The following is a 12826-nucleotide window of genomic DNA, read 5'->3' as shown; positions in this document are numbered from 1 at the left end:
AGGCAGCTCGAAGATGGCGGCGGCAGCGGGGTCCGCGGGTCACTCTCCCAGGCGCCCTTGGCTGGCACTCGCCGCCGTTCCACCTACCTTGCTAGGAGGCTTCCCCGGCGAGCAGCGCGAAGGGGCGGAAGGGAGCTGTGATGAGCACTTGAAAGCACCAATGAGCACTCAGGAGTCCGGGCTACGGCCAATCAGAGCCCAGGCTGCAGAGTTGGGGTAGGTTGCAGGCTGGTGGCGTGTGTGGCAGACGCGGAACGCGCGGGAGCTTGCTTGCTGCCGGGCCGGAGCTGTCCGCCTCGCCGCTTCCCAGCGCGTTGCACCACGGTGCCCGGCGGCGGCCGGAGAACGTAGAAGAGCGAGGGTGCCAACGGTCCAGCCGGTCTGAGGCCCAAGTCCCGGAGCACCTCGTGCAGCGGTCGCGGGGCCGTCCCCGCGGCTGCTGCCATGACCGACTCTCTCTCCAGAGGGGACTCTTCCTCAGCGGTTGCTGTAGAGAGAGATGAGGGGCGGCTTCTGGCCGTGGGACCGTGAGACTGGTTAGTGGCCGGCCAGTTAGGGGGACGCCGTGGACGGCCGCCTGCGTGCTACTGGGCTGGTTGCTTTGGCCCCGAGGCTCGTGGGGGAGCGGTGACATGTTCCCGCGGAGGCCGCTGGCCGCCTGGCTGGCGGGGGCGCGGGGCGGGGGCCTGCTGGCCCTGCTGGCCAATCAGTGCCGCTTCGTGACGGGCCTGCGCGTGCGGCGCGCGCAGCAGATCGCGCAGCTCTACGGCCGACTCTACTCGGAGAGCTCGCGCCGCGTCCTTCTCGGCCGCCTGTGGCGCCGGCTGCACGGCCGCCCTGGCCATGCCTCTGTCTTGATGGCGGCGCTCGCCGGCGTGTTCGTGTGGGACGAGGAGAGGATCCAGGAGGAGGAGTTGCAGAGGTGGGTTCTGCAGCGAACTGGTTCTGTGCGGTGCAGTCGGGGGCGGCCAGGCGGGAGGTTGGGTGGTGTGTACCCTTGGGCCTGCACTGTGTTCAGCATCTCCTGTTTATCTGGTCGTCCTTTAAGTGGAGAGGCTGTAGGTTGAACCTGTTTCAGCATACTGCGTTGTTTATTGCCCCTGTGTGTTAATTTAATTTGTAGGGTTAGAAATAAGAACTGGAAGTGTTGGTTTGTGTAGGAGGGAGAGCGTGACACTAAAGAAACAACATTATGGAAATAAATTAGATCTCGAAGGCGCGGAGGCCATTGCTCACGTAATCTTTTAACACACCCGGAAAGGTGCAAATTCAAAACAGGTTTTATTTTTTTAATTTTTATTTATTTATTTATTTTTGAGACAGTTTCACTTTGTTGCCTAGGTTAGAGTGAGTGCCGTGGCGTCAGCCTAGCTCACAGCAACCTCAATCTCCTGGGCTCAAGCAATCCTTCTGCCTCAGCTTCCGGAGTAGCTGGCACTACAGGCATGTGCCACCATGCCCGGCTAATTATTTCTATGTATATTTTAGTTGGTCAGTTAATTTCTTTCTATTTTTAGTAGAGACGGGGTCTCGCTCTTGCTCAGGCTGGTTTCGAACTCCTGACCTTGAGCAATCCGCCTGCCTCTGCCTCCCGGAGTGTTAGGATTACAGGCGTGAGCCTATACGCCCAGCCTCAAAACAGGTTTTAAACTTGACCTGAGGGTGTAGTTGTGCAATTTACAAAATGACTTCAATCCAAATGGGACTCAGGAGAGCTGTCATTGTGACTCACGTTGTGGTAGAATTAAGAGGCTGGAAAGGATTTTGTTCTGCTTGCACAAACCAGTAGCCCAGACATTTTAACCTTTAAGAATTAGGTCAGATATTTGCTACTTTAACTAGAACTTTAGGAATACTATGTGATTAGGCTCTGAAGTCACACTGCCATCATCAAAACTGTGTGAAAAGCCCAGTACCATTGATTGAATTTGTTAATCTGTAGTTCTGAGCCTGAGACTTTATTGTTTTCAGCTACGCTAATGGGGAATCTTTGCTTTAGCTCTTCCTTTACTTTGTCTCTCTTTTTTTTTTTTAACAGATATTGTTAAACTGTACCCTCCCTGCACACAGGGACTCTTCCCATAAACTGTAAAATCATAATTTCAGGAACCAGGCACAGTCCCCTTCTCCAATAGATCCCACACTGGTCTGTATTTTTTAGATACTTCTTCAACAGGAAGGCAACTTGTTATTCTACATTTTTGGTTAGGTTAGAAATGGAAATACCCCAATGAAGTTTACCAGCTTGTTTGGGAAATTAACACCCAGGCAGCCTATTTGTGCCACACTGGGAATTCTGGGTAAATGCATGTCTATCTTAAGAACTGGGACTACTATTCCTAGCAGTAAAGATAACTTTTATAAATGCAGCTTAAAATCATAACCACAAACAACCTTGTTCACGAAAAAGTTGAGGTATGTTAAGCATGATAGGTATTTTGCCTAGTGCCTATTAGCATTCTTTTGCTACTTGGCCTTTTGTTCTAATCAGTCTTAGGTGTAAAAAATAAAAGAATGGTCACGCCTGTAATCCTAGCACTCTGGGAGGCTAAGGCGGGAGGATTGCTCGAGGTCAGGAGTTCAAAACCAGCCTGAGCAAGAGTGAGACCCCTGTCTCTACTATAAATAGAAAGACATTAATTGGCCAACTAATATATATAGAAAAAAAAAATTAGCCGGGCATGGTGGCACATGCCTGTAGTCCCAGCTACTCGTGAGGCTGAGGCAGCAGGATTGCTTGAGCCCAGGAGTTTGAGGTTGCTGTGAGCTAGGCTGACGCCACAGCATTCACTCTAGCCTGGGCAACAAAGCGAGACTCTGTCTCAAAAAAAAAAAAGAATGGGAAAAAACCTTTTAAATTGAGAAATCATAAATTGTTTGAATTTTAATTCTGTTTTTAATAGTGAAATACCATGTTCCAAAGTTAAGTTTACGAGGAAAATCCCCAGTTGGAACTGTTTGGGGAAGAGGAGAAAGACCTTTCAGAAAAGGGCTGTTGGGTGCAAAAGAGAGGGGAGCATTTGGGGGTGGAAGTTGAATAGTGTTGAGGCTTACATAGTAGATGACACTTTTAGGCTTACCTTATGCATTTTTACGGATGATAACTCTTGAAGCCTCTGTTTAGCAGTTCTCTCATTTGCAAGAGCTAGAGGGGGAAATGAGATAGTAAATGAACTTAGTAAACATTTGAGTTAGTAGTCACTATCCACCATAGCAGAGAGATTAGACCAGTTGATGACCAAGCCAGGTATTCATTCTATTTCACTCTCTTTGGACTGTCTCTGCAACCTGGGGGCAGTTGAAATGCTCTAGGTTCTAATCCAACTCTTGAAGAGGCATTGCTCTGAGTTAACTAGCTTTGGAATTTCAGAAGCTTAAATGAAGCCCAGTCAGAACACTTTTAAGTTGCCTTTTGACCCCCCCCCCCTTGGGGTTGTTATATGAAGGCCCTCTTTTAACATTTCATTGTCCAGTTCATGATTTAGTTTTTCATACACGTAATATTTGATCAAGTTGTCCATCTTGGGGATCTTTTCTTTTTCTTTTTTAAACATTTGTTACCATGACAGGGAGGCAAATAATATGGTATTCAACAACTACATCTTGGTTGTACAGTAATTTGTTAGGTCTTTGTTCTGATAATTTGTCATGTTTATATTTCATTGAGTAAAATATTCTGGGTATAGGTTAACTTATTTGTTTGGTGTTTAAGTATTCTGTTTACTTTAAAGTAAGCACTGCTGAGGTTGTGTTAGCTAGCTTAGAATCTATTGGATTTTGTTCTAGCAACATGATTTTTGGGTGGCTTCCATTATGGAGCACAGTTTAAGTGTGTTCTCAAGTGTATTTCCTTCATTGTTAATGGAAGAATAGCATGCTTGTCACAGGGACCCTAAATCATAGCCTTTGGCTCATCTGTGCTGTTACTGTACCAACTTGTCCTGGCACAAACTAATTCTCCTGTTGCCATCTTGGTTAAACAGAGGTAGAGTGTGTAGGGTGTTTTTTTGAATGTGTGCCTTAAAGTGGCATGTGTTTTTCTTATGTTATTTGAGTTCTTATTCAAAATGAAAAAGCACCACCTTACTTTTCTTTCGTGTTTAAGAATATTTTACCAAATAGGATCTTATTAATCATGCAACAACAAGAAAATTTAAGAAATCACTTGTACAAAGTGGTTTTGACTTGGCTGCTAGGGCAAGGCACAGAAATCAGATATTTTAATGCTTGTGCTAGTATTCTTTTTTTTTTTTTTTTTTTTTTTTGAGACAGAGTCTCACTTTGTTGTCCAGGCTAGAGTGAGTGCTGTGGCATCAGCCTAGCTCACAGCAACCTCAACTCCTCCTGGGCTCAAGCGATCCTACTGCCTCAGCCTCCCGAGTAGCTGGGACTACAGGCATGTGCCACCATGCCCAGCTAATTTTTTATATATATATCAGTTGGCCAATTAATTTCTTTCTATTTTTAGTAGAGACAGGGTCTTGCTCTTGCCCAGGCTGGTTTTGAACTCCTGACCTTGAGCAATCCGCCCGCCTCGGCCTCCCAGAGAGCTAGGATTACAGGCGTGAGCCACCGCGCCCGGCTTTGTGCTAGTATTCTTACCTAGTTGTCTTCAATTAAACAAGCAGAAAAGGCTAGACATGGTGGTTTATGCCTGTAATCCCAGCCCTTTGGGAGGCGGAGGCAGGAGGACCACTTCAGAACAGGAGTCCAAGGATAGGGTCAGCCATGATGATGCCACTGCACTCTAGCCTGGGCAACAAAGCAAGACTTAGTCTCAAAAAAATAAATAAGTAAATAAAAATCAAGCAAAAAACTTTCTTTTTTTTTTTTTTTTTTTTAGGCTAGTTAAGAGAAGCAAACTTTGGTTCTTTCCACGGTCACTTCAGGGTATCTTATTTTTTTTTGATATCTACTATTGATAGTAGAGACGGGATCTCACTCTTGCTCAGGCTGTTTTCGAACTCCTGACCTCGAGCAATCCGCCTGCCTCGGCCTCCCAGAGTGCTAGGATTACAGGCGTGAGCCACCGTGCCCGGCCCAGGGTATCTTATTAATACACCCTTGTTAGGTCATGAAAGCAACATTAAAAGCAAGCCTCACCGGGCGTGGTGGCTCATGCCTGTAATCCTAGCTCTCTGGGAGGCCGAGACGGGTGGATTGCTCAAGGTCAGGAGTTCGAAACCAGCCTGAGCAAGAGCGAGACCTCGTCTCTACTATAAATAGAAAGAAATTAATTGGCCAACTAATATATATAGAAAAAATTAGCCGGGCATGGTGGCGCATGCCTGTAGTCCCAGCTACTCGGGAGGCTGAGGCAGGAGGATTGCTTGAGCCCAGGAGTTTGAGGTTGCTGTGAGCTAGGCTGACGCCATGGCACTCACTCTAGCCTGGGCAACAAAGCAAGACTCTGTCTCAAAAAAAAAAAAAAAAAAAAGCAAGCCTCAATTTTTTTTTTTTTTTTTTTTTTTTTTGAGACAGAGTCTCACTTTGTTGTCCAGGCTAGAGTGAGTGCCGTGGCGTCAGCCTAGCTCACAGCAACCTCAAACTCCTGGGCTTGAGTGATCCTTCTGCCTCAGCCTCCCGAGTAGCTGGGACTACAGGCATGTGCCACCATGCCCGGCTAATTTTTTTTTTTTTATATATATATCAGTTGGCCAATTAATTTCTTTCTATTTATAGTAGAGACGGGGTCTCGCTCTTGCTCAGGCTGGTTTTGAACTCCTGACCTTGAGCAATCCGCCCGCCTCGGCCTCCCAAGAGCTAGGATTACAGGCGTGAGCCACAGCGCCCGGCCGGCAAGCCTCAATTTTTAAAATTGTCTTCATTATGTTACCATTAACTAGTTGCTCCAGAACTCCAGTGAGCCAGTTGATGTCGTTTATTTCTAGGTGTGTCCCATATCAGTAGTACTTGGAAGTCTCCAACTTTGACAATAATTTGGAATTTGAGGTAGCGATCATGTGAAGTGAGGCAACTGTCTTATTGAAATTCCTGATTGTAAGGTTGACTGCATTTGAATCATTTTGGAGTCTTGCTTTTTTTTTTTTTTTGAGGCAGAGTCTCAACTGTTGCCTGGACTAGAGTGCCATGGCGTCAGCTCATGGCAACCTCAAACTCCAGGGCTCAAGTGATCCTTCTGCCTCAGCCTCCTGAGTAGCTGGAACTACAGGCATGCACCATCGTGCCTAGCTAATTTTTTTTCTATATGTGTTGTCCAATTAATTTCTTTCTATTTTTAGTAGAGACGGGGTCTCACTCTTGCTCAGACTGGTCTCAAACTCCTGAGCTCAAACAATCTGCCCGCCTCGGCCTCTCAGAGTGCTAGGATTATACTCGTGAGCCGCCGTGGCCAGCCTGGAGCCTTATATTTTTTTTTTTTTTTTTTTTTTTTTTGAGACAGAGTCTCGCTTTGTTGCCCAGGCTAGAGTGAGTGCCGTGGCGTCAGCCTAGCTCACAGCAACCTCAAACTCCTGGGCTCGAGTGATCCTTCTGCCTCAGCCTCCCGGGTAGCTGGGACTACAGGCATGCGCCACCATGCCCGGCTAATTTTTTATATATATATCAGTTGGCCAATTAATTTCTTTCTATTTATAGTAGAGACGGGGTCTCGCTGTTGCTCTGGCTGGTTTTGAACTCCTGACCTTGAGCAATCCGCCCGCCTCGGCCTCCCAAGAGCTAGGATTACAGGCGTGAGCCACAGCGCCCGGCCATGGAGCCTTATATTAAGCTCCATGCTGAGAGCAGGCCCCCTAGATGAGTCAAACATTGTTATACTTAACTCTGTTTTCATGGTGATGTGTTTTCATAGCTTTCAACCCAGCCCTTTTTCAAATATGGAAGCGATGATTTTCCTTTTAGAGAAAGGAAAGCATTGACTGCCTGCCTTGATCCTTTTTTCTAATCTGCTGATTTTGTTACTATTTTGGGAATAATCTCCTTTGTCCTTTCTTCTCTTATTACTTGTTTAAGTCTCTTAGATATGAAGGTTAGGCACCCATCCTGTACAAATAAGATTTGGCACAACAGGCTAATGAGGCGTATGGAGAGAAGTTTTTCCTTTCTTTACATGTATGATAGTGCTTCTCTAATGCTAATTATGTCTGTCATGTTAGCATTTAAAAGTTGACACCCTTCAGGGATTCTTAATCCTTGGGACAAAATAATTGTATATAGTCTTCATCTGGCCTTCATACTGTGTATTCAAAGAATGAATATCATTTATTTCCATCCCTTTTCCTTTTTTTTTTTTTTTTTTTTTGGTTGAGACAGTCTCACTCTGTTGTCCTGGGTAGAATTAGAATGCAGTAGCGTCATCATAACTTACTGCAAGCTGAAATCCCTAGGCTCATGCAGTCTTCCTGCCTCAGTCGCCCAGAGTAGCTGGAACTACAAGCACGTGCCATTGTGCCTGGCTAATTTGTCGATTTTTAGTAAAGACAGATTCTTGCTCAGGCTGATCTCAAACCCCTGAGCTCAAGCAATCTTCCTGCCTCAGCTCCTAGAGTGCTAGGATTACATGTATGAGACACTGAGCTTGGCCATTTCCATCCCTTTTCAGGGACTTAGTCTCATAATTTTAATCAAAGCCACCTTTAATATATAGGAGAACCTGATTAAGCAGTAGATAAGAAGCTCTGAATCACCTTGCATCTTAGAAGGCCATTAAAATATATTGCCTATAGTCATTAATTTTCTTAAAGCCTTATTAATTAACTGTGTAATTCTTTTTTTCTTTTTTTTTCTTTTTTTTTTTTTTTTGAGACAGAGTCTTGCTCTGTTGCCCAGGCTAGAGTGCTGTGGTCACAGCAACCTTAAAGTCCTGGGCTCAAGCAATCCTTCTGCCTCAGCCTTCCAAGTAGCTGGGACTACTGGCATGTGCCACCACGCCTGGCTAATTTTTTTCTATATGTTTTTTTAGTTGTCCAGCTAATTTCTTTTTATTTTTTAGTAGAGACGGGGGTCTCTGTTGCTAAGGCTGGTCTTGAACTCCTGATCTCAAGTGATCCGCCCACCTTAGCCTCCCAGAGTGCTAGGGTTACAAGGTGTGAGCCACCATGCCTGGCCAATTAACTGTGTAATTATTTTATAAGCCCCTGATGGTTTAATAAGATTCCCCCAATAAAAACAGATTTCTACTTGCCATTATTATGTGATAAGAATGACATCTAGGCTGGGTATGGTGGCTTGTGCCTGTAGTCCCACCTACTTGGGAAGCTGCAGTAGGAGGATCACTTGAGCTCAAGGCCATCCTGGACAACAAAAAAAATTTTTTTAATTTAAAAATTTTTTTTAAAAAATTAAAAAAGAATGGCATTCAGGAGTGGTGCTTAATTACTATTGAAGGATGCTTTTCTAGTTCTGAAAAATGCCATAATTGGTGCTATGTGATACCTGAATTGTTCTCTGAGCAAATGTAGCTGTGATTTCGCTTTTGCTTTCTAATCTGCAAAATCTAAATGTCTGCCTTAAGGTTATTTCCCTATTTCTATAAGCTTTTTCAGTGCCAGTTGTCAGTCCTGTTTTATAACTTTTAATTAAAATTTAAAACTTTTTAAAAATGGTAAAATAGTTGTTGTCAGAACATCAGTGTAAATTGTATGTAGCAAAGAAACTGATCTTGGTTAACTTAGGCCAAAAAAGAATTAATCAGAAGGGTATTAGGTCATTGAGAGCATTGACAAGAAGGCCAGGGTACAGGTTGGCCAAGAGAACCAGGACTTGCAACAGGAATAATCTATTTTGGGCAGTGTTGCTCGTGTTGTTGGCAACATTGGTTGCACTGCTGGCCTCAGAACTCCCTCAAGATCACTGAGAATAATCTCTGAAAGATCATGTGCCTTTGTGTTATTTCCTCAAGATTCAAAGCCCCTCCTAGAAGTCTCTAACTTTACTTAAATTAGGAGCTATGCTTTAACTGCTAGGGAGTGAGGGAGGCTGCATCTCCCTATTTGGGAGCTGAATTTTAGACAGTCAAAATGACAAATATCCCCCTATATAAATAATTTCATCCAAGTCCAAAGTTTAAAATTCAGTGAATTGGAATTTTAGAGCTAATAGGAACCTTGAAGAAATAATGTCTGCACCTTATAGGTAAAATGACTTGGATAAGATCACACAGCTAATTGGCAGCAGAGTCAGGACTAGAACACAGCTCTCTGGACTCATCTTTACTTTGGATTGCTTTTCATCTTGGATTGCCAATATAACTTTGAGTGTTTGGCTTTTAAAGCAATATAGTAAAGTAATCTTTTAGTAAGAATTTAAATTATTGAAGCCTACATTGATATTATTTTTATTTATTTACTCATTCATTTTTTGAATGTGTAATGTTTACAAGGGACGTACTAGGAGCTAGAACTAAAATATGAAAAAGACTGGTTCTGTACATTAGGGAATTCATAGTTTAGTAAGGAAAGCAGATATAAAGATAAATTAATTATAGTGTAATTTTTTTTTTAGAGGAATAAAAATAAGTGCATATGGTTAACTCTGCCTAGAAATTAGTGTTGAACCTTGTGTTTTTTTGTTATTATTTTTAAATTGAGGTGGAATCTTGCATTGTTGCCCAGGCTGATCCTGGGCTCAAATGATCCTTTCACTTCAGCCTCCCAAGTAGCTGGGATTACAGGTCTGCGTCGCTGTGCCAGCTGTTTGTGTTTTTTTAAGGGTTGAAGGAGTGAAAGAGCATTTCAGATAGTGTATCAGTAATTGGGGGGGGTCTTTGGTCTTAAATCCTAAGAATTGTGTATGACATAGACAGCCAGAATTTTCCTTTCTTTTCTGAAATTTAAAAGTTATGGGAAACATACAAGCCAAATTTTTAAAATTATTAGATGTTTCAGATATATAAAAATGTTTAAAGAATAATGCAAATGTTAGAAATACAGTTATATTTAAGAAATATAGTACAATAAAGCTTCCTCTGTACCCTTTTCCAGTTGAATTTTCCTTTCTCCCCCAGATGTAACCATTATCACAATTCCTTCCTTCCTTCCTTCCTTCCTTCCTTCCTTCCTTCCTTCCTTCCTTCCTTCCTTCCTTCCTTCCTTCCTTCCTTCCTTCCTTCCTTCCTTCCTTCCTTCCTTCCTTCCTTCCCTTTCCTTCCTTCCCTTTCCTTCCTTCCCTTTCCTTCCTTCCCTTTCCTTTCTTTCCTTTCTTTCTTTCTTTTTTTTTTTTTTTTTTGAGACATAGTCTCACTTTGTTGCCCAGGCTGGAGTAAGTGACGTGGCATCAGCCTAGCTTACAGCAACCTCAAACTCCTGGGCTCAGGCAATCCTGCTGCCTCAGCCTCACGAGTAGCTGGGACTACAGGCATGCGCCACCATGCCCGGCTAATTTTTCTATATATTTTTAGTTGGCCAATCAATCTCTTTCTATTTTTAGTAGAGACGGCATCTCACTCTTGGTCAGGCTGATTTCGAACTCCTGACCTTGAGCAATCCGCCAGCCTCAGCCTCCCAGAGTGCTAGGATTATAGGCGTGAGCCACCGCACTCGGCCCATTATCAAAATTTCTTGTATAGTATCCCCATCTATGTCTTGATACATATGTATGCACCTTAAATGATATATAATGGTACATAATATAATACATGGTACCGTTTTGTTTGTTTGTTTTTTTTTTTTGTTTGTTTGTTTGTTTTTGAAACAGAATCTCGCTTTGTTGCCCAGGCTAGAGTGAGTGCCTTGGCATCAGCCTAGCTCACAGCAACCTCAATCTCCTGGGCTCAAGCAATCCTGCTGCCTCAGCCTCCTGAGTAGCTGGGACTACAGGCATGCGCCACCATGTCCGGCTAATTTTTTCTATATATATTAGTTGGCCAATTAATTTCTTTCTATTTATAGTAGAGATGGGGTCTTGCTCTTGCTCAGGGTGGTTTCAAACTCCTGACCTCGAGCAATCCGCCCGCCTCAGCCTCCCTGAGTGCTAGGATTACAGGCGTGAGCCACCACGCCCGGCCATGGTACTGTTTTGTATGTTTTAAAATTATGCAGGCTGGGCATGGTGGCTCACGCCTGTAATCCTAGCACTCTGGAAGGCCGAGGCTGGCGGATTGCTCAAGGTCAGGAGTTCGAAATCAGCCTGACCAAGAGTGAGACGCCGTCTCTACTAAAAATTTGAAAGAGATTGATTGGCCAACTAAAACATATAGAAAAATTAGTCGGGCATGGTGGCTCATGCCTGTAGTCCCAGCTACTCGGGAGGCTGAGGCAGGACGATCACCTGAGCCCAGGCAGTTTGAGGTTGCCGTAAGCTAGGCTGATGCCATGGCACTCTAGCCCGGGCAACAGAGTGAGATGCTGAGTGTCTCAAAAAAAAAACCCTTATGCAATCCTGAACAAAATACAAACAAACTGAATTCAACAACATAGAATGGATTATACACCATGAACAAGTAGAATTTATTTCAGGAAAGCAAGGTTGGTTCATCATATAAAAATTAATTTAGTATACCACATTATTAGAATAAAGGACAAAAACTTTATGATCATCTGAATAGACACAGAAAAAGCATTCGACAAATTCCAATCTCCTTTCTTGATTGAAAAAACACTTAACAGGCCGGGCGCGGTGGCTCACGCCTGTAATTAATCGTAGCACTCTGGGAGGCCAAGGCAGAAAGATTGCTTGAGCTCAGGAGTTTGAGACCAGCCTGAGCAAGAGTGAGACCCGTCTCTACTATAAATAGAAAGAAATTAACCCAACAACTAAAAATAGAAAAAATCAGCTGCGCATGTTGGCACGTCCCTGTAGTCCCAGCTACCTGGGAGGCTGAGGCAGGAGGATCACTTGAGTCCAGGAGTTTGAGGTTGCTGTGAGATAGGCTGACGCCATGGCACTCTATCTAGCCCAGGCAACAGAGTGAGACTCTGTCTCAAAAAAAATAGAGAAAGAAAAGCAGTCAGCAGACTGAGAATTGAAGGAAATTTCCTCAAACCGATAAAGGGCACCTATAAAAAAATATAACTAATGGTTAAAAACTGAAAGCTTTTACCCTAAGATTAGGAACAAGACCAGGATGTCCATTTTCACCGCTTTTATTTGACATTGCACTGCAGGTTGTAGGCAGTGAAATTAGGCAAGAGAAAGAAATGTGAAAGGCATCCATAGTGGAAAGAAAGAAAGAAAATTATCTCTGCAGCTGACACAATCTTGTATATAGAAAATACTAAGGGATCCACAGAAAACTGTAGAGCTGATAAATGAGTTCAAGGTTTCAGGATACAAGATCAATATGCAAAAATTGTATTTCTCTACCCTAGCAGTAAATAATCTTAACATGAAATTAGGAAAATAATTTCAACCAGACCAGATTACAGCTCATGCCTATAATCCCAGCACTTTGAGAGGCCAAGGTGGGATGATTGCTTAAGGCCAGGAGTTGAGACTAGCCTAAGCAATATAGTGAGACCCTGTCTACAAAAAAAATTAAAAAATTAGCCAGGCATGGTGGCACACTCCTATAATCTCTACTCAGAAGGCTAAGGTGGGAGGATCACTTGAGCCCGGGAGTTTGAGATTACAGTGAGCTATGATCATGCTACTGTATTCCAGCCTGGGTGACAGAGCAAGACCCTGTCTTAAAAAAAGAGGGGGAAAAAAAGAAAAAAAAATTCATTTACAGTAGCATTAAAAGTAATAAAATACTTAGGAATAAATTTAACAAAAAGAAGTGCAGGCCAAGCGCGATGGCTCACACCTATAATACTGGCACTCTGGGAGGCTGAGGTGGGCGGATTGCTCAAGGTCAGGAGTTTGAAACACGCCTGAGCAAGAGCAAGACCCCGTCTCTACTAAAAATGGAAAGAAATTAATTGGCCAA

The 12826-nt window shown here is 43.6% G+C and overlaps 1 protein-coding gene across 1 annotated transcript in view; it reads left to right on the top strand.

The window, feature by feature from the left end:
- The first annotated feature begins 250 nt into the window (after positions 1-250).
- Positions 251-12826, top strand: part of STARD7 (StAR related lipid transfer domain containing 7) — a 31265-nt gene continuing 18689 nt past the window's right edge. Inside the window, exon 1 of the mRNA XM_012786898.3 lies at positions 251-922. Coding sequence (XP_012642352.1) covers positions 633-922 — 290 coding nt within the window. The 5' untranslated portion in view covers positions 251-632. The remainder of the gene's footprint in view (positions 923-12826) is intronic.

This window comes from Microcebus murinus, chromosome 3 (assembly GCF_040939455.1).
Source record: "Microcebus murinus isolate Inina chromosome 3, M.murinus_Inina_mat1.0, whole genome shotgun sequence".
NCBI classification, from domain to species: Eukaryota; Metazoa; Chordata; class Mammalia; order Primates; family Cheirogaleidae; genus Microcebus; species Microcebus murinus.
Note: the sequence above shows the minus strand (reverse complement) of the source record. Positions and strands in the feature narration are given on the sequence as shown.